The sequence below is a fragment of the Malurus melanocephalus genome, unplaced genomic scaffold (genome assembly GCF_030028575.1).
Source record: "Malurus melanocephalus ecotype Western Australia unplaced genomic scaffold, MMel_1.1 scaffold_718, whole genome shotgun sequence".
In the NCBI taxonomy this organism is placed as follows: Eukaryota; Metazoa; Chordata; class Aves; order Passeriformes; family Maluridae; genus Malurus; species Malurus melanocephalus.
In genome coordinates this window covers 164,488-185,968 of record NW_026623950.1, presented here as the reverse complement: position 1 = coordinate 185,968, position 21,481 = coordinate 164,488, and the positions used below count along the sequence as shown (strand labels likewise).

At 37.2% G+C, this 21,481-nt stretch overlaps 1 protein-coding gene across 1 annotated transcript in view; it reads left to right on the top strand.

Annotated features, from left to right (window-relative positions):
- MYBPC1 (myosin binding protein C1) overlaps nt 1–21,481 on the top strand; it is a 69,386-nt gene that overhangs the window by 15,497 nt on the left and 32,408 nt on the right. The window contains exons 2-10 of the mRNA XM_057384543.1: nt 4,690–4,722; nt 4,961–4,967; nt 7,385–7,461; nt 13,011–13,046; nt 15,883–15,987; nt 17,279–17,427; nt 17,796–17,913; nt 18,185–18,236; nt 19,757–19,813. Coding sequence (XP_057240526.1) covers nt 4,690–4,722; nt 4,961–4,967; nt 7,385–7,461; nt 13,011–13,046; nt 15,883–15,987; nt 17,279–17,427; nt 17,796–17,913; nt 18,185–18,236; nt 19,757–19,813 — 634 coding nt within the window. The remainder of the gene's footprint in view (nt 1–4,689; nt 4,723–4,960; nt 4,968–7,384; nt 7,462–13,010; nt 13,047–15,882; nt 15,988–17,278; nt 17,428–17,795; nt 17,914–18,184; nt 18,237–19,756; nt 19,814–21,481) is intronic.

Genomic DNA, 21,481 nt, shown 5'->3' with positions numbered 1-21,481 from the left:
AAAAAAAMCACCCACTACTCATTTTCCAAAATAATTGGAAGTTCTTAAGCCCACCCAAAACAAACCTGTTGAACGATGGTTATCCAGCCAGACCTCACTCCCCATGTRCCTGCTGACAGGATGTAGCTCTTGAAAGGTCTGAACTGAAGGTCTCCAGGATATTTTGCTTCCAGAACAGCAGAAGAGTAGACGTGGAGACTGTTTTATAGCAGTCATCATACCTCGTTATGATCACAGTAAATGTGATATCAGAGGGTTTCTACGCTCAGTGCTGTCAGGGAAGKCAGTGCAAGTGGGAATCCAGAGCTCTTGAGAACTGGCCACCACACCCAAAATGACATCCCTGTCCCCATTCCCTGCCAAAGCTTCTTCTGGCTGTTGCAAGTCAGATGCCTAAAATGGAATTGAAATTTTAAATGATGATAGTCCCAATTTAACGCGCTTCTTAAGCATTTCCGTAACTGTAGCACATCAGTAATCTCGTGGAACTTTTTAAAGCTCAGTTGTCTATATACAGAGCAAGAGATTTTAAGTCTTATTTTATCTGAAAACCTGAACATAGTAAATGTGGGAAAGAGATGGGAAATAGTTGGCAGTGGGTCAGGTTGCGTCTCCTGCTGATTTCCAAGCGCGTATGTGTGCGTATACAATCATAAATTACAAATAAAAATGTCTTGGCTCTCAGCACTCATATCCTGTGTCAAACTGGATCCTGAATGCATCTCATGACATGGCTGAGGCATGAAAGCATTTCTGGAGATATTATCTCAGTGGCAGTTGTGCTTTCTCTGTATTTGCTAACTACACTTAATATACTGTCCTTTTGTAGCCATAGAGAGAGGACTGCCCAGCTCGTTCCTGTTCTTGCTGTAGGATTTCAGCCACTTTATTCCTATTCTTGCTGTAAATTACATATAGCCAGATGCATCACAAGCTTCACAGCCAAGGACTAACCCCAGGATGTGTTTTAGCACAGCATAAACTGCTGAAAAACAACATTCTCAGCTTCTTCAGTAAAGACTTGGGACCAATGTCTGTTTAGAAAAGTTTTTGTAGACATATTTTAAAAATTACATCTTTTTTTTGTTTTTACTTTTATTTCTTTTTAATGTATATGTTTATAAATGAAGAAATTTATTGGTTTTAGGTATATTATGATATAGTATATACACACATGTATATGCATATATTATATATATGCATATATTATATATATGCATATATTATATATATTATAGATAGATATAATAGAATAGATATATATATTAGATACAAGATTATATATATATTAGATATAAACTAGAGATATTATCTATATAATAATATTATTATTGATATATTATTATATTATTATTATACTTATATTACAAAAACATAATTTAAAAATAACAAAAAATTTCCATGGAAATTCATTAAAAAGGTAATGATGTATTGCAGTTTCTTGCTTCTGCTCTGATTGGGAATTTCCTGTGGAAGCTGCACTCAAATCAGATTATTTCTCAGTAGAGAGCATGCTCTAGAAGGATTTCTAGAGAAGAAACCTTTTGTTTCAGAAACTCTGAAGCGGAGGTAGACTTTAGTTGTTCTGTGGAAGCTGCACTTGACACTACGGTGTGGATTCGCCGGTTTCTGGACCTCCGAGAGCCTTTTTCCCCTTTGTCCCRAGGGGCTCCATCACAACCCAGCGAGCTGCTCTTCTCCAGAGGGATGCAGGACTCCACGTGGAGATGTTCCCCACCAGCAGCCCCCGGACAATGCGGTGCCAGAGCACCAAATTAGGCAAAGGCTGCGGGGAATGGCATGCAGGGACTCCAGGGAGGGAGCATGCCTGCCGGGGAAGGAGCCCAGCCATGAGCTGCGGGTTGGGTGTGCAGGGCACTGTCCTGGCTGCCGAGCCCGCTGCAGAGGTCAGCCAGAGAGGGCTGTCATTCTTTGGGGAGGTGGAGATGACCCGTGGCTATTAATGCTTTTTTTTTTCCTGGCTGTCCTCGGGAGTGGAGCTGTAAGCCTGGCATGACCATGAAAGGGGCTGCACATGGCCAAAAGATTATGTTGAGGTATCTCCCATGTCTCCGCCACCCCCGGTGCCTGGAACTCTCCGCCTTTCTTTTTTTCTTGCCACGTTGCACTTCAGGTCTCTCCTTTGAGTTCTTTTCTCGCCTCAGTTTTCTCAGCAGTAACTTGAACAGCCTCGAATTGTATTTTAGGGAACAAATCACTGACTTGTTGGTCTGGCTTCAGTCACCATCCCATCACAGAACTGCAGAATAGCTGAGGTTGGAAAGGACTTTTGGGGATTGTCTAATCCAAACTCCCTTATAAAAACAGACYCCAATAGAGTAGGTTTCCTCTAAGAGTGCTCAGGTTTTGAATATCTCCTTTGTTGTCCGTATTTATGAAGTTCAGGCCTGAAACATGATTATTATGGTCTGGTCTGTGTCATGAATTTTGGGTAACATCTGTGCTGGGTAAGGCAGGGCTTGTGAGACGTGTGATTGCTGAGCAGCATTATAGTGTTGGTGAAGCCATGAAATAAGTCTCAAAATGAAAGAAAAGTTCAAGGAAAGTGCCTCAAAAGTCTCATGAGGCTTTCATCTGAGACTAGAAAGTGCTTTACTTCCTGAGTTTTTATTTATAAATTTGTGAATCTTGCTGGTGAGCCAGGGAGTTTTCTAATCCAGTGTTCATAAGAATACTCCCTGTTTCTAGCTTTTAAATTCCAGAAGGAAAAATATACAATCAATAATTTTCTGCCATTACTTTTCCATGCAAGAAACACACTTTCATGCCACAACCATGTCTCAGAAGCATCTTACTCTCAGCGGAAACAGTGAGAAATGTCATGGTAGTAAAGCAAATATGTTTGCTTTTTGTGTTTCAATTTTCCTATTTTCATTTGAAAAATTTTCACTTTTTTTAGGCCGCAAAACAAAACTTAGTATGTCAGTAATGAGACCAAAAGAAATAAATTGCTATGAACTTAAGCAAAGGTATTTTATTATTGTCGCACTGTGTGTGTTGGTCTGTAATATCTTTAATATAAAATAAATTTATTTTCTTTTTTTATGATGGGTGCTGTGATCAGCACAAGTTATTTTCTTGTAGCAAGGGATTCTCTTTGAAACCTGCACAAGAATTTGCTGTTGCATGTATGTGACTGGAAGTTCCTAAACCATACCAACTTCACAACCTTAGCCTAAAATTCTATTTGCACTATAAATATCCCTCCCCTTTAAACATTAAATGTATTTATTGAGAAATGAGAATTATATTTAGTTATATTTTACTAGCATTTCTGTGTGACAGAGATTGAAATTTTGTTTCCTGAATCTTACTTGAGGTGGGGTCCCAAAGGTTAATGCTCATGGCAAAGAACATCCACTGTTACATTTCAGGATCTCAACCTTTTAAATCTTTGCTTGCTCTAAGTAGTTAAACTGTAAGTCAGTGCACTAGTGCCAATAAATATTGCTGTTTTCAACCTGTCTAAAGTAACTAAAGCTTTTAAATATTAAAAATAAGCTTCCTTTTCTGCTTTAAAAGTATCTTTTAGCTAGTCAATTTGTTCTGATGTTTTCAGATGGGGGAACAAGTCATCCCAAAAGGATAACATTTAAACAGGATAAAAAGCTTGGTTTCTGTATGTCACATCAGAAAGGGAAGTGATTTACCTCAAAAATCATGACTGAAAGAAAGAAAACCCAAACAGGGGTTACTGAGAGCAGCTAAGAAGACWTTTTTTTTTTTTTTTWTTTTTTAACTTTCTGCTTGCACTGAACATTGAACTCTAGATCTAACAGTGTGGTAAAAACGAGATTAAAGTCTCTGCATTCACTCTATTTGTGATATCCCTAAATTAATGGATCTATTACACTTCATGATTAAAATCATATCAGATGTTACTTCAGCAGGTGAAAATTTTGCCTAAAAATAGGAGATTATTTGACAGAATCCACTGATTTGGTGAGTTGTACCTTTAAGCACACAGTCAAGACCAATTGGTTTAAACAAATCAAACCCAAACTTGAAAATCAACTTGGATTCCATGATATTCCAGAACTGTAATTCCTGAAATGTGCTGGGTGCCAATTAATATGAAAACCTGCACATGAGGAAGAGACCACACCACTCTCTGAAAAATGCCTGAAAGGAAACTGTAGACTTGTACAGGTTTGTCTCTTCTCCCAAGCAGCACAAGAAGAAATGAGCTCAAATTGCACCAGGGGATGCTGAGATGGGATATGAGGAAAAATTTCTTTACTGGAAGGGTTTTTGAGCACTGGAACAGGCTGCCCAGAGATTTGGAGTCAGCATCCCTGGAGGAATTTAAAAGATACGAAGCTGTGSCTCTTGGGGCCATGGTTTAGTAGTGCTCAGAATTGCTGGGTTAATGGTTGGACTCGATGATCTTAGAGATCTTTTCCAACCTAAAATATTCCTCTTTTCTATGGATATTACCCATCTCCACACTAAACAATCACACTGACCTCTGTTTGCAGAATATACACTTTAGATCTCTGACCTTGTCACTCAGAAGTTGTCACATATTGTGTGCAGGAAAGCGAAAAAAGTTCACAACTGCATTAAAATATCAAAGAACTCAAAGTCAACAAACGTGCACCAAATGTTTGAAAAATATTTTCATGTATTTGAAGCTCAATATCTGTCTTCTTCTCTCATTTTTTTCAGAAACTGAAAATGAAAGTGCACCGCCACCTCCAGGTTAGTGTAAAAAATGCTAATTTGAGCTGCAGAATTAACAACAATTGCATGAGACTAAATACGGCATAACCTTAATATGGTTTGTGTTCACGGTCTCTTTGAAAGTAAGAGGATGGCAACAAAAGCAAAACAAACCTGCCCAAGTGAGATATTCTCACTTCATTTTGCCTGAATGTTGATGTTTTCAGAAGTTTTGTTTGTGAATGATCATTTGTTTAATATTGTGTGTGCCCTTCAGGGTACAGGTAAATGACGGCTGCTGAATTCTGGGGCTGAATCGCACTGTCCTCTTTGATGCTGGACAGCATTTAATTRCCAAAATATTCCCTTTCATTTCTCCTCGAAGGTACATTGTGAGTAAAGCTGACAGAATCAAGCACAGGATTCATTTCCCTCACTTTTTAGCCCTTTGAAAATTACAAATAGTGTCTAAGCAGTTGAACAATGTTCCACCTCTGACTGCTGCTGGGTCATCCCTGCTCATCCAACAGGAATTTCCTGATCACCTAATAATGGTTAATATATTTATATAAAATATGCATGTCTAATTCAACCATTTTAATTTTTTTTTTCTAATTTTTTTAAAATAATTTTATTTTTCTTGTATTATTTATAATTTTATGAATTTTATTCTCAGTGCAGCAACCTAAACAGCAATTCCAAACAGAACAAATACTCTGCAAGTGTTAAATCTGCCTTTCCTTATGTTCTTGCTAACTGGCATTTTACAAGGCTGATTCAAGATGTCTTTGTTTCAGAAATACACTTTTTCATTAAAAAATGACAAAGGTAGTAGTATCACTTGCCAAGATGAGTGTTATGGTTAAATAAATTGTATTATTTTTATGTGATGAAATCTTTCATACTGTATATATTTGTAAGGAAAGTTAATTGGTATTTAATTAATGGTATTTTGCTCAACCATAAAATTTGTGCAGTTAATATTAAACTAATTAATTTCACCCTTAGGCTCTTACCTGACATACTTTGTACTTGAATTCATGTTTTTAATCAATCTTAACTTTCCACTAGAACTGAAATGAGAAACAGCTTTTTGTGTGCAGAAAGGAACAGCATCTTTGAACTGTCGCATTAAAAGCTTCTATTGACATTTTTAGATAATTAACATCTTCTCAATTTCTATTTAAAATATGGGAATAAACACAAAAGCATTTCTATAACCCCCTTCCTTTCCTCCTTACCTGTATTTCTGAAAGACAAGTAGGGTATTATGAGGTTTTTTGGTTAGGCACAGACCAAATGTGGATATTTCCAAACTGGAAGTGTCAGTCCCTTCTGGCTTCCTTCTGCCTGGCTCCAGATGCTGTTATCTTGGATTATCAAGTGCTGTCACACAAAGGGGGGAGTTGTTTTTTCAGGAATCCAAGTTTTGTAACATATAAATAGTTTATTGGGCACAGTCAAGCACCTTGAACTGCACCAGGAAATTTTTGGGAAGTTGTTGTGAGAACTCCTTCCTCAATATCAATCCACAAGTGTGGAAAACTTAAACTAAAGAAGTTTTTAAATTTTTGTGAACCTGCTACCACCTGCCAAGAACAGGGAAACCTCCTGATCCCAGTTCCCAGTGGGAAATGAAGGTGTTACTGGGACAAAAGTCCCATTAAAAAGGAACAATCTGACAAATGGAAATTTAGGGAATCCAGACAGAAGCTCCAAGAGTCTGTCACAATTCCAGAATGCAGATTTTCCTTTCAAGTTTCAMGTTTTATTTTCATGGTTACTATAGCTGCACAGTAATTTCTCATTCATTTCACGTGAACAAGAAATCAGAATAATCAGAATCTCAAGTGGCTCTTGCAGATGTTTCCCCCATGGAACAAAAATTATCTTAACTCCATCCTGACCATGTTGGTCTATTGACCATCACCCAAACCCATGTTTTGTCAGGCAGCTGGCAGGTAAGTTTGTCACAGAAAGTCACTGTTCACAGGCAATGGGATATTGAGAGTTTATCCCTTGAAGATGGCACAGTTCACAGGATTTGACAAGATTCTAGATTTCTTTGTGTGCAAATTGAAAGAGGTAGGAAACTGAAAAGAATAGGAACTCTATCAAATACCAAAATAAAGTGTGGAAATTGTTTTGTTGAAAGTACAGTCCAAGTTTTCTCATACATGTGAGATCAAAAATAATTCTCATTCACCTGTTCAGAGTAGAGGATGGGCTGGCATTTCTTCTGATCAGTAAAATGAAATGCAAATAGTCTTGGAAAGAGTGTGTTGATAATGATTCAGATGGTGATAAAGAACTAAAGAACATCCTCAATACACTCTCTACTTTTTCTTAAAGATAAACTGAATGGCAGAACCTCATGTCTGACTCAACTTCTTCCCAATTAACAGTGATATGTAACTAATCCCAAAACCTTTTGCAAAATTAGCATGAGAACGAGAGACTTACAATTGCTGCTTCTAAAAATTCCTGGCTTTTTCTTCCACTGAGCCCAGGAGCATCAATCTTACATGACCTGTTCAAAACACAGAAATTGCATTGATATGCACAGGTTGTAAAATGCTTTACAGGATTGCAGTGTTTTACATATAAACATCTATCATCCATTCTTTAATGCTGTTTTTCCAGTGCCAGCAGAACCTGCATTTTTAATGCTGTCTGTGTAGGTTTTTCTTTTCACTTTAAGATCCTCTCAAAACTATCCTTGTACTTCCTACACAGAACAAACAGCACCACAGAACGGTGGAAACGACAAGGGTAAAGGTAAGTCTGAAACCATATTTTAGAAAATGGGCAGTAAATTCCTAAAAGCTGTTCTGATGCTGGATTGCTTGAGCTTTATTCCAGAATTTTGGTGCTAAATTTCAGGAGTGTGAAGTGAAGCTTCCTGGATCCTTTTTCTGCATGACTTAGCCAGCAGAAGAAAGTTATGATACTTATGAATATCTTCAAAAATTCTGCAAACCAGACTGGTGCTTTAGCAGCAGTATTTATATTGACTGTTTAATTAATTAATTATTGATCAAATTACAAGTGATTTGCATGAGCAGAAAGCTGAGTTTAAATGAGCCTGGATCTTGTCCTTGACCAAGCTTGCTAAAACTCAGATTTTGTGCACATTGGTAGCTTTTAAATAAAGTGGAAAATGCCCTCCTGTCATTCTGAGCTGTTTCTGTTCCACCACAGAAAGTTGATATTTTACCTTTCAGAAAGCCCTATAGATTTTTTTCATTTGGAAATAAAAATCACACACTGACCTCTCTGTCCTCTTTGGAAGAGCAGCTGACCTCATTACTGTGAAAGGAGTGTTAAAGGACTGTTTATTGAGAACAGATAGATCTCTTTTCCACTAGCAATGCATGCAAAAATCAGCTCCAGTTTTAATATTTTAGTGCTGTTGAAATTAGATTCTAGCTCTGTTGTCAATTCTCCTGGTTACAAAGATAAATTTTGAGGGAGCTGGGCCAAATTCCCCTACTTTTTGTAGGAGCCCTGCCAAAGTAGAAATCAAACACCCCATCAGCTTATTTTGCAAAGAAAAATCTTTTTTTTTTTTTTTTTAAAGCTAATTCTGATCAGAGGCTAAACCAGACCAAGATATGCTTATAACTGATGCAATGCTTGCTTTTCATTTGGCATGGTTATGTTTTTCATGGCAAATCAGGAAATGGCTCGCTTGAAAATTCTTGCTTTTGATTTCTTCCGAACAAAATGCCATCTTTTAGGCAGACTGGATGCATCCTTGACACTCACAGATTTCTTTGGCAAAGGCATGCATGGCCATTTTTCTCAGCAGAGTCAGACTAGAAGCACTAAGAGTGTGTGATTCAAGCACCTTTAGAAAATAAAAATGCTGAACCATGCTCCAGTGCAGGATATTTTGCCAGCTATCCTTGCGTCAAGCTATTATTTTGACACAGAAAACTTTGTGTGAGTAATCAAACCTGCCAACTCGGTAGTGGAAATGCAATTCAGAAATAATTTGCATGCCTAGTGATAGGAAAAAAAAAAGATAGGAAAAAGCTTKCCTGAAGCTATTCCAACAGTTAGTTCTGCTTGCTTTAATTTGGATAYGAGAGAAATGTTTGTTCCCAAACTGAACGTGAACGGTGATTTCCCACTCCTTACAAGCCTACATTTCACTGAATAAAAATGAAAAAAATTGGTAGGTAACTTTACCCAATACTTCTATTCTCTTCTTATCCATTATTATGTTTCTGTTTGGAATTTAGTGAAGGGCAGAAKTATTTTCTAGGAGGAAAAGTGTTCCTCCTAAGAGAAAACTCTCAAAAAAAATTGTTTTTTGAGATCCTAGTATGGAAACTGTTTGCAGTTTTAGCCCACGGTGGCAGCTGTTGCCTCTCTAAAAATTCCAGTGAAAATCTGAATACTAATATGTAAATGACTTTCTGCCATGCTCCAGGGAAACTGTCATCTCTGCAAAGCAAAGTGGATATCACTGCCAAACACTCAGTAGTAATATTTTTTAAAATTAGTTACTGTGCTGTTGTTCCTATCAGCTCTTGCTTTGTTGCAGAGCATCACCAAGTAAGGGAAAATATATTTTTATAGGGTGATTCCCTCAGGTTTGTAAGCCAGAAAAACAAATCTTTATAAYAGCGAGCATAATTCACAGAAAGGGAAAAGGTTCCATTCTTCAGGTTTGTGTGCCAGAAAAAAAAAAAAAAAAATCATTATAATGGTGAGCATAATTCACAGAAAAGGAAAAGGGTCCATTCTTCCAATCTGTCCAAMGTCATTTACACTCGAAAATGAACACTTCAGCAAGGAAATTATGAAGAACCAGCTAGATGTTAGCTTTATGTAAGCTGTATGTAAAAAATCCTCTCTGCAGCTTCAGAAGCAGCAGATTTGGGTATTTCCCTCAATGGGAATGAGATGGGAAAGATTTCAAATCTGAATTCCACAGCAATTCTACAATTCTTGTGTGTCAGCAGTTGTGACCTCTCTGATGATAATTTATAAGGCAGAGCACACTGTAGGATCATGAGATGGGCTCATGTAAATCCCATAGCCCATAATTTTCACCTCATCTCCAAGACAAAATTAACAGCAGAAGTCAGGAAGACAGAGTGCACCTAACTGTGTGTTTGTTTTTTACTGTTCTATCTTTCTGGTACTTATTGTCTGCATGAAATTCCATATTTATATTCTTTTGTGTTCACTGTGAAGTTATAAAATGAAAAACAGCGTCGTAAATTCTTTGTTTCTTGTGGTTATTTTGCTGTAAATTAGTAGCTCAGAGCAGCAAACATAAAATTTTCTTTCATAACATAAAACAGTTAAAAATAGCTGAAATAATGTAAAAATTCAGGATATATCAGATCATCCATTTTGTTTTCAGAGAAAAAAAGTGACTCAGCAGAAATTCCTCCGAATTTACTACATTAYCTTATATTCATTCAATTTAAATGCTTGTGTCTTTGTTTTTAATTTTAGCATTATCTTACAGATCAAATATGTTGTAATTTTGTTCCCACTTGCTGGAATATTAATCAAATTTTAATATCAATTTGCTCATTCCTTTTTCTAGGTCCCATCCAGCCATTCAGAGAGCTTCTAAAATTCCTGCTTGTTTTACTGATACCTCTCCTCTAGGTTTCTTCCAACCACCTACTAAAATGTTATTGCATGTGTAATCTTTGTATTTTTCCAGGTTTCCCTTATCCATCTCCCTACTAAAAATTCCATCTATTCATCTCCCTGCTAAAAATTCCTGTAGGGATGTGTTTCATTTACCACTTCCAAAGAGTCGAGTTCCCTTGATGGGATTGCTGAAATCCTTGGAAAATCAGATTGGTGATGAAAGATAAATTTGAAGCCCTCAGTCTTGCTGTGCTCTGTGAGTGCAGCATAAATAATAAAACAGACTAGGAAAAAAAATACAATTATGTTTTATTTATATATTTATATTTACACAAAATATACGATTAATAGGATTTTGCCACTTCTGCAAAACAAAAAAAGGTTTATCAACAATGTGACTGATGGCAGAAGAGCAGCTTCCATTTTGGGTGGTACTTTTCAGATCAGGAGAAAGTAGATCTAAAATCCTTGATGCCACTTATATAATCAGTAACTGCTTTTAAAAAAAAAAAAAAAGAATAAAAAATAAAAAATTCTACATTTGCTATGCCAGCAGTCAGGAATTGTAATATTAAGGTCACAGTAAGTGTGAGCATAAAAATATTTTAGAATGGCTTCTTCTGGAATAGGCAGAGCTCTTTTGTCCAGTAAGACTCTATTCCCAACGAAGCTCAGCCTGCTCCACAGTTAATTTTATCATTTAAAACAAGAGAAAAAAAAACATGAATATGTTAATGAGAATGTGCCAGAGACAAAGAATAAAGATCTTTATGGAGCAATGCATCTTATCAGCCCATAATGTCTTTTTGGTTTCTTCATTTTCCAAATGATTAAATTAAAGAGAAATCTGAGTGGTCCTTTCATACCTTGATTATCACATAGGATGCATCACATCAAATGTTTTAGGCTGATTTAAATTATTTTTTTCCAGCCACCATCAATCACAGTGGTGACATTATTGACAAAAAGAGCCCAAAACACAATTTCTGCTGTCATGAGATATGGAGAAGGAAGTGCAGTGGAAGCACACAGCCTTGCATCCATTTAATCCATTTAATACAGTGTGTTAAAACATCTGACATGACTTAATCATTACTGTGCTTTTGCTGAAAATCAAAATCTTCAACCTCTGCTGATGGCGTTGGATGATGCAGGTCATGAGTTCCATCAAAGAATTAAATTTTTTTTTGCTCTTATGAATRAGAAAAGGTATTTGCAAGATAACACATTAATCCTTCATGTGTAGGCATAATTTTACAACTCTCATCCTCTTCCCAAGGGATCTTTAAAAAGAAGTTTGATGAATCATTAAAAAGGAATGAGTAAACTGTTATGGCTAAGTAGATCAATTCTATTAACAAGCTTTTAATTAGGCTTCAGTGGTTAAACAAACCCAAAAATTCAATATTGCCAGTGTTTATGAAAATGTAACTGTATTTCATATGTGCTTTTGTCATAATTATTACATTTTTCCTTGAAAAAATATAGATAAATTATAACTTTGAGGTCAAAATCTAAAGGTTACTTCAGATTTAAGATTTGATTATGGAAACACAAATATAGGATATAAAAAAAAACCCCAAACCCAAAGAAAAGTATCTTTAAAGATGTGGGTTAATATTTTCCCGAAGTTGTTCAATTCTGTTCTCCATTTTGAAATGTTCTACAGATTATTTGCTAATACTGTGTAAAGACTTGTTACTTTTATATTACTTATATATTAAATCTTAAATATATCTAGTTTATTCTTGCCTTTCAAAGGATACCTTGGTAATTTTCTTTCTTTTTTTACCATTGGGCTTTTTAGACACTAAGACCTTTTGCTTATTTTTATCAAAGCTGATCTCTGAGGTTTCCAGTCAGCATCTAAAATTCAGAAATATGTAGGTAACACTTGTTAAAATGGTCTTTACCTTATTCTGCTTTTCTAATAATCATGATTACAGTTTGATGCTAGTTTCATGGTTTTTTTCAGGCTTTGAGTTATATAAATATATACTTCAAAGAATTAGATGTGATTAAACATTTTTAAATATCTGAGTAACAATTGCTTGCAGTGATTTAATACCTGATGATCAACTTTAGGTGTGATCAAAAGGAAAATCCAGCATGATGATAATAGTTCTTTCCTTATTTAAAATTTTTCTCCTGTTGATACGAGAAAAAAAAAAAAAAAAAAGTAGATTTTTCCTTGCTTTTTAAATTAATATTGTAGCATAGAAATTACAAACTATCAATACGGGGTTTTAACTTTTTCATATCTTGATTTAATAACGCTGAATGCATATGTGGTGCACATTTTAATTGCAGACGTGGTCATCAGAGAAATGACATCTTCCTCAGGTTAGATATGTGACTGCCCTTCATCTCATTGTGGCTTTCTTATTGTAATTCCTGTGGATTACATCTCTAACAAACAGAACCACKCCGCAGCTCTCATATAAACTCATAATTTAATAATAGATCACAGTCCACATCCCATTTTTTTTATTTGCTTGAAACATTAAGGTTTACCATTTCAGCTACTGAATGACRCAAAGCTTTCCTCATCAGTTTGAAGCTTCCATTGTGAATGCACCTGAATATTGCAGTTTATTTCCCTTTCTTTTGCAGGTTTTACATTTTCATGTAGTTGTWTTAAAGCAGCTGATGGCCTGTGCTTTCAGTTTCTTCATGTGCTTTTCCATTTGTATTTCTTTTCACAGATGAAGATGACACCTCAGTTAGTACTCCACCAGCAGGTTAGGACTGTGGTAGTGCTTTGAGTGTGTATGTATGTATGTATTTTTCTCTTATTATTAATGAAGAAAGAGCCCAAACCAGTGGACTGGACCCAAAACATATGACTCAGAATTATTTTTTTTTTAAATGCCCTACATTATATTAATTTCTGTTCAGAAGTACAAGACCTTTATAGCATTTAAGTCCCTTTCCAGTCCTGCCTTGAGGTCTTCAGTAGATCTTCTCCCAGTGGAAGGTAAAATATTGATTAGAAGCTCTGAAAGCAACTCCAGATAAATAAATATACTGATTAAACAATCAAAAGTACGGTCCCTCAGATAAATATTGAACAACATAAATTCCTCTGTTACCTGGAACTACACAAATTGTGGAAGAAACATCAGCCTCATTTAGCCCTTCCAAAGAAAATCTTGGACGGAATTAAACTAATTTAGATCTTCTAGAAAAAAGTGGGGAAGATTTCTGGGKCTTTTTCTTAGCTGTACACTTTTTTCCGGTATTCAAATAGTCCCTTATGGATATTGTCCTAAATATTTAGTCTAATCTTGTATGAAGAATCAATGCTGTTAAAATCCCAGTGATGTGAGGTCAGTTAAGCTGTGATCTCCAAGCTGGTGTCACCTGAATTGCTCTTCCCTTTCAGATGGGATGTCTAAGCCAGCGGAAAGAAAAGATTCAGGTGAGACACCCTGAAAAACCTGATGAAACACTCCCAAGATCACTTAATAAAATTATCACCTAGACTTCATTTTTAAGAGATAACACTTTATTTCCATTGTTTAGCCAGTAGCAAGCTGTAGCTGTTGAAATGCCTTCCAAGCACCAGGAAAGATAGATTTATTTAGAGAAAAGGCTAAGAACAGGACATGTATTTGGCACATACATACATACCTATCTATCTATAGCTGTTCCTGTATAGATAGATACAGAGCTGTTCCATTCCAGCCTGCAGGAATTCCATTCCCCACCCAGCCTCACCCACGCACAGGTCCCAGCAGACTGTGGGAGGACCAACGTAGCCAAACCCTCGTAACCTCTTTCTTCCTACCCCGGCAGGTAACGCCCTTTGCACCCACTCTGGGGGTGTTTTCAGGATTTGCAGCCTCTGGAACGAAATGAGCAGCTGGTACTTCAACCATGGCTGTAGAGCTGGCATAGCCAACTATGCCCGCGCCAAACCTCCTGTTCTGTTTGTTTCATAAATAGGAAAATGTTAATATCGAAGGCTGATGATAATATTTGGGTGTGGTTTTTTTTCATGTGGTACCAAATTAATGATGCTGTGTAAGCCTTTTCCATGCATTAATACCCTTTTTCCATTTCACCCCGTGGCGTGTTAGGTTTGTTACCATCACCAGGTCCTGTGCTATCATCACTTCACCCTCTTCCTACCAATAACCTTCTTCTCATGTTGTTTCCATCTATTCCCACGTTCTAGCAGCATAATCTAAGCATTTAGATTATGGAGAGGATATATAGATAGACATCTATATATATTTGTGTTCATTTGTGTCCGTGTATATCATTTCATKTATGTGTATAAAAATGTGTATATACTTGTGTGTATATACATGAATGTCTTTACCTGTGAGAAATATTGTACAAGCAGGCAGAATTATATCAAAGAATGACAGAAATATTGTACAACACAGAGGTGTTGGGCACACCACCCACAAGTGACTGAATGATAACATTTTATTGCAAAGCCACCTAGCATTTCCTTTTTAAGATTCATAATAGGCTTTAGGATAATAAAACCAATTTGGTTGCGCTTTCCCAAGGTTGTCATGCTGTGGCTGGTGGAAATTTTCATGAGTTGGAAAGGTTCCCTTAGCAATAATTACCACATATCAAAAAAAAACATTCTGACTTCTAACTTCAATCAGGTTCCACTCTGTACGGGCAAAAACTCCTCAAAAAACGAGGTGTGGCATTTGGATTGCAGACTGGGATATGAGATGTGCTTTGTCTCGGGGCAGAAAGTGRGCACAAAACAGACAGGCACCCACTGCCTTGCTCTCCTTGCACTTTCTGCCGGAAATCTCTTTTGCCCATGGTTTTACCTGGCACAGCACAAAGCCAGGGCTGTTCAGACAAACAGAAACCCCAAAAACACAAAGCTGTCCCAGTCCAACCCACTCCCCTGGGGAGACCACTCATTTGCTGCTTCTCTCTGCTCTTCCTTTTCAGTTCTAAAATCCCAACTTCCAGAAGAGAAGCTGCTGTGTCTGAGCATTGTCACAATCATTTCCATCTCACAAACTGCTTTTGCCATGAAATATCACATGAAATTCACGTGGCAGGACATGATATTGACCAATCCCCAAATTCTCTGCTTCTGCCATGGCAGAGAAGATGAAAGTTCAGAAGTGAGCTTCATCCCTGCCCTACTTTGCAGATTTAGAGGAAGAACTATCTTGTACAATGGTCTTAGCTCAGGTTGACAGAGAAATCGTGCGTCAAATGTGGGGGTTTTTTTGTGCTTCCAGCTGTTTGTGTTTTCAGAACCTGCGTCCCTTCTGAAAAACAAAGAGCTGACCTTTGTGCCTGGCCTCTGCAAAGCGCTCATGGTTGAATGCTGGTGCCATTCGAGTTGCTCAGTGCCCGTCCCCTCTCTTCCTCCCTGATAGTTTCATTTTCTGTCACCACAGAGGTAGCGCTCTTGCAGGATTCCCACACAGTGTGGATGTCAGTGTGAACAAAACTTACACACCTCGCAGGACACCTGAAGAGAAAGGTGCTAGGGCTAGAGAGTTTAGGAAGTTCAGGTAAGTGTGCTTTGGAGGGAGTAAAACCCCCTCAGATGATTGATTTCCCTCTCTCTCTGCGTCTCAGTGTGGTCTCTYGGAGAAGGAGCTCCAGAAGAGTCAGAAAAACGCGACGATTCGCAGAGATCCACTCTGTTCGTGGAGAAACCTCAGAGCGGGACGGTGAGCGTTGGTGAGTGCTCAGCAACAAAATCAATTCACACACAAAATCAATTTACTCAGCTGCCAGCACTGCCTCTGGTTTTAGCAGGGTGTGAACTCCGGTCTGAAGGCACAAGGACTATGTGGAGAGACGCAAACCCAAATGTTTAATTCAAGACAAGCTCAAAATCTAACCATTTTCTGAGAGGTAGAGTTTCAGGAGAGGAAAGCCAGTTATTATGACACTGCTGGCTGTGCTGTTGTTGATGCATCAGGAAGATCTTCCCAAAAATCTGCAGCAGAGCTCAGAGACTGCCAGGTCAAATTTTGTACCGTACAGCTGGGTGTAAATTAGCAAGAAGCTGAGTAGGATCAGCTGTCTAGGAAAGCTGGAAGGGTCASCCCCAGCATCATCGTTCTGGGGGATTTGCCCTGGACTAGCTCTGTTTCRGCCCAGGGGTATAAACTCTGGTTCACAGCTGGTAAACTCTGATTTCAGCCAGAGGAATCCAGCTGAAGCACTGTAAGGAATTTCCATGTTGTGAACCAGAGAGCAGCAAATAGGGACAGACAGAAAAGTCACTTCCAAACTGCATTCCTGAACCGTGCTGCCTGGGGAAGGAAGTCCAACCCCATGCATGGAAGTAGCAAGGATAAGAAATTCAGTACAGGCCACTTAATGTGTCTGTTATTTCCTTGGGTACACAAAGATGTGGTCAGATGCTGAGATTTCTTTTAGTCRTGCCTATTATTTTTCTCAGTTTTTGAGCAGGAAAGAGGATTTGGGGGGAATATATTTGGAAAAAAAAACATGTGAGGAGTTATTTGTATCTTCCATCTAGATAAATGTTAGGATGGAAACTCAGCAGGAGCTGTGCAGTGGTCTACTGAAAAAYGAGAATTTTTACTATACCCAATTCATTGTTTAGAGATAATTCTTTCCTCTCACTTCTTAAAGAATTAATGATAAAAGAGCATCAAAARCTCCAGGCTTTCTTTCCCAGACTGGAGTTTATCTGTGCCTGGTAGATTGGGAACACCTTTGCTTCTTTTGAGCAAGCCAAGTCAAATATTAGGAACAATTCACCCATGAGGACACGGAGTTTTGCCTCAAATTTATCCTACTTGTCAGTGCCTCAAGCTCCACCCTGACACGGCCAGAAAGGTTCCAGACCCCAAATCATTAATCTGTAAATCACTGCAGTGCTCTCACACTCTGTGTGACTCCACCTGACCCTGAATTGGTAGAACACAAAGAAACTTTTACAGATCCAAGCACGTGTTCCTCAACAGCTGCACTATGCTTTTCCCTTTTTTAAAAGGTGGGAATATCACATTCATAGCCAAAGTGGAAGCCAAAGACCTCCTCCGRAAGCCAAATGTCAAGTGGTTCAAAGGGAAATGGATGGATCTGGCCAGCAAAGCAGGGAAGCACCTGCAGCTGAAGGAATCCTTCGAGCGCCACACCAAGGTGGGTCCTTATCCTTCCTTCCTAGGGGGGCAAAGCTCCAAAGAGAGCTTRAAGATCACTTTAAGAACACTGGCAGAGAAGTTCATGAGTGGTGGAATCTAACCCTGGCTTCCCCACACAGATTTCAGTTGTGACCCGACCCTCTGCAGAAGCAGATTTTCTGTTCTCTCAGCACAAGACAAGTAATGGCATGGAAATCAAAATATTCTGATATCATTTTTKACTTCCAGTTTCTTTCCAGAGCCTATTTTTTGAGTTATTCCTAGATCCTGGTGTACGTCTGAAGGTTTATGTTTTGACTTCTTGACTTCATTTGCTTTGTGCAAATGCATCCCCCACACTAATAAACAATTGTGTTTTGTTTTTAGATTCACACATTTGAGATGCACATCATCAAAGCTAAAGAAAATTATGCAGGGAACTATCGCTGTGAAGTATCCTATAAGGACAAATTTGATAGCTGCTCTTTTGACCTTGAAGTCACTGGTAAGGTTACACTTGTGTCTGTAAAGATTTATAAGGATTCCTTTCCCTTTCCCTTTCCCTTTCCCTTTCCCTTTCCCTTTCCCTTTCCCTTTCCCTTTCCCTTTCCAACTTTCCTTTCCTTCTTTCTTTTTCTTCCTTTCTTTCCTTCCCTTTAAAACCTGGTCACTTAGCAGGAAACAGAATAAATTTCGCAATCCAAATTACACTGATTTCATAAATCACACAAATTTCAGATCATGCTTTTAATTCCAGTCATACCCTTATTTCCTAGAATCTTCCCAGGCTGCTCCATCCATTGACATCAGATCTGCWTTCAAAAGAAGGTAACTTCAGTGATCACCCCCAGTAATGGATACTGGTAACACACACAGAACTTGTGTTTATAGAACTCTTTTTGTAAATATAGATTAAAAAAGTAGGATTTAGGGTAATTGCTTGCAGGTTGAATGAAATACTTATGACACATAGTACATATGATATTAGATACCCCTACTGTGAAATTACAATTACTTTAAGGGAAGATTGAATATTTAAGGCAATTAAATAAATGTTTCTTTGAAGATTTTTAAAAATTAATTTTTGCTCACCAAAATATTCTACTGCACTTTTCCTGGAAGCCGTCAGCTACAATACAAAAGTTGCCAGTCCCAATCTTGCACTGATTAAAAGCAGAGAGGAAATTCACATTGATTAAAAGTAGGCAGTATCTGGCTTTGTTATCTTGCAGTGAACAGTTAATACCATCAATTAAAAAAAACCCCAACAAATAGCATATTACAGAAAATGTAAGATAAAGCATTGTCTTAAATTTTGTTACCTTTCTGATGAAATTCTAGCGATTCTAACCAGTATAGGTGTCATCTTTGTACGATGAAATATATGAAAAAATATATATAGAATAAAAATATTTTACAAACATAATGAATGCAGTTTGTTAATCTAGAAGTAAAACTTTGATTCAGAAATAACTACTTTTATTCAAAGGGGTTTAATTTAAAGAGAAAATGCAAAAGATATTACATTCAAGGTGCATTTCTTTCTTCAGATCACTTTAAAAATGCAATAACTACTCTGACCAAGCAGATGAAGAGATCTTGGTATTTTCTGATTTTCTTAGTAATATCTTGCATGCAGAAGCTGGATTAAACATTGCCATAATTTCAGTTAAGATTTCCAATATTTTGCCTATTTTAGAAATATTTAGGACATTTCTTTTGTCTGCATGTGTTTTGTGACRAGGTAATTCTGCTTAAGATCACATTACAGAAAGAAATGAACCTTCATAGGACGGTGATTCTACTGTAAAAAATGTGCAATGTACTGTTTCATTCTTGTTTGTAACTGTTTTCTCCCTCTGTTTAGAGAAAGGTTAAATCTTTCAGGTTAAGTCCTTTTCATCAGTATTTGACAGAGCTATGCATTGTCAGAAGCACCACCCAGCAATGCAAATCTTTGTTCTGAATCCACARGAAGAGATCAGCACAAGCCCTTTGTTTTTACACACCCTCACCATGGAAAATGGAAAACAAAGCTGCTTGTGTCAACTGGCTCCCATTTGTTTGTGTTACTGAAATCTAACACAAAACCTTGGCAAATTTACCAAGTGTGCACTTGCAAAAAATTTGCCATCCGAGTATAAGAAGCGGCAATACAAACMTTTGTGTTGTTTTTCACAAGCGCCCACAGTGATTTGTGTGAAAAAGCATACAAGTTTGTGTTGATTTTATCCAATTTTTCGCGTGCCTGGACAGCRTTGAGCGTATGAGAAGTGTTTGCAATGTGTGCTGTCGAAGTTTTCCTGTATTTTAAACAAACATTTGATCTTTTTTTCTGTTAATAACAGCGGTGAAGGACAAGAGGATGCAGGAGAACTTGACTTTAGTGGTCTCCTGAAACGTAGGTGAGAACCAAGTGATGCAGTGAGCAGGTGTGGATTGCAAACCCACAGGCAGAGTCAGGGGCAGCATTAACAAATCCTCAAGGATTTTGTGGCCTTTCAACTTCTTAATGTTGCTAACTGTTATTCTCCTAGCAGAATGTGCAAATGTTCAGTTAATTTTACACCTAATTGTGCAGAAAGGAAACCTCAGATTTGGGGAAAAACACAAATCACAACCTAAAGAGGCTGATAACATTTAGTTCACTTGCTGTTTCTTTTGTGTTTGCATGGAAGGCACAGGAGGGAAATTTCCTACACAGGGATGAGCAGTTCAGAAAATTCAGTCTGGTGCAAAAGTAAAACAAAACTGCAAGGGTTAAATTCATGAGTGTATAAATTCTATAGTATGGGTACATAAATTTCTTTTCTTGGTACATAAATAAAGAGTATGGGTACTCCATGGGTACATAATTTGATTTTATAAGCATCCCAATATGAAAAATAATAAATTGCATTATATGAAAAAAAAATTATAAATAATGTTTTCAAGACATAGACATTGGTATAATCCTTTGTAGGTTTTTTTGTTGTTTTTTTTTTTTTTTTTTTTTCAATATGTGCAGTTGTGTTTTATTTCATTCAAATGTTCTGACAGAGAAAAGCCTGGGTACATCTTTCTCTGGTTTGCCTTGAAAATCTGCTGTTGTGATAGTTATGCCTCTGGTTATTGCAGATCTTAAATCCAGTTTAGTCTTTTACCAGATTAAAACAAGGTAGTTAATTCATCATTTTTAAAAACATAGCAGAGAAATTCTATGTGCCATGGAAAGCAATGGCAACCGATCACAGAGAGCCAGAAAAGGAACTACATCCTTTATCTCATCTGTCCTTACTCTGGAAGAGAAAAATTGGCAATTTTAATTACATTAAAAGGTCACGAGGGGTCCATTGGCCATGAGGGTGAGCACAGCATTTAGGCAACTGAAGAACACAGGAAAAGATGAAGCTAAAAGTAGACAAAGAATTATCCTGAACCAGCTCCAACCCACCAGGKCTTTGGTTTTTCAATCTTCTCATCCCTAATTAGGATCTTCAGTTTGTCTTTTCATCACACTAACACAACTTGGCCAGTTCTCACCGCCTGTGTGGTGTTTCATTTGCATGGAAGAGGTCTTGTTGTTCTTGTGGGAAGATAAATGTGATTGAAGAAACATTATCACTTTACTAACAATTAACTCTGAATTATAAATAACTCTATTGTGAGATAAATACTGTACATCCATATGAACATAGAGTACCTATTGTGTGGTTAATGGATAAAGCAAATATTTCGATTTTAGACACCATTATTTGACTTCGGTCAAATTGGTTCATCACCTTGCTTCAGGCACTGAAATGCAACCTCATATTTCTGAGCTTAATTGAATCAAATTGTTAATTAAGCAACAGTGTGGATATCAATATCCACATGGGTGGATATTAACATCCATTATCACAAAAACAATCCATGGTTTCATTTCAATTTTTTCAACAGGCAATGTTGGAGGTGCATTCCTTCTCTTCCATTACAGTTGTATGACCAAGGAAAGACCTAGAACTTTCCCCTTTTGGTTCATACTACTTGAAACAAGTTTGTTTGTTGTTTTTTTTTTTTTTTTTTTTTTTTTTTTTTTTTTTTTTTTTTTTTTT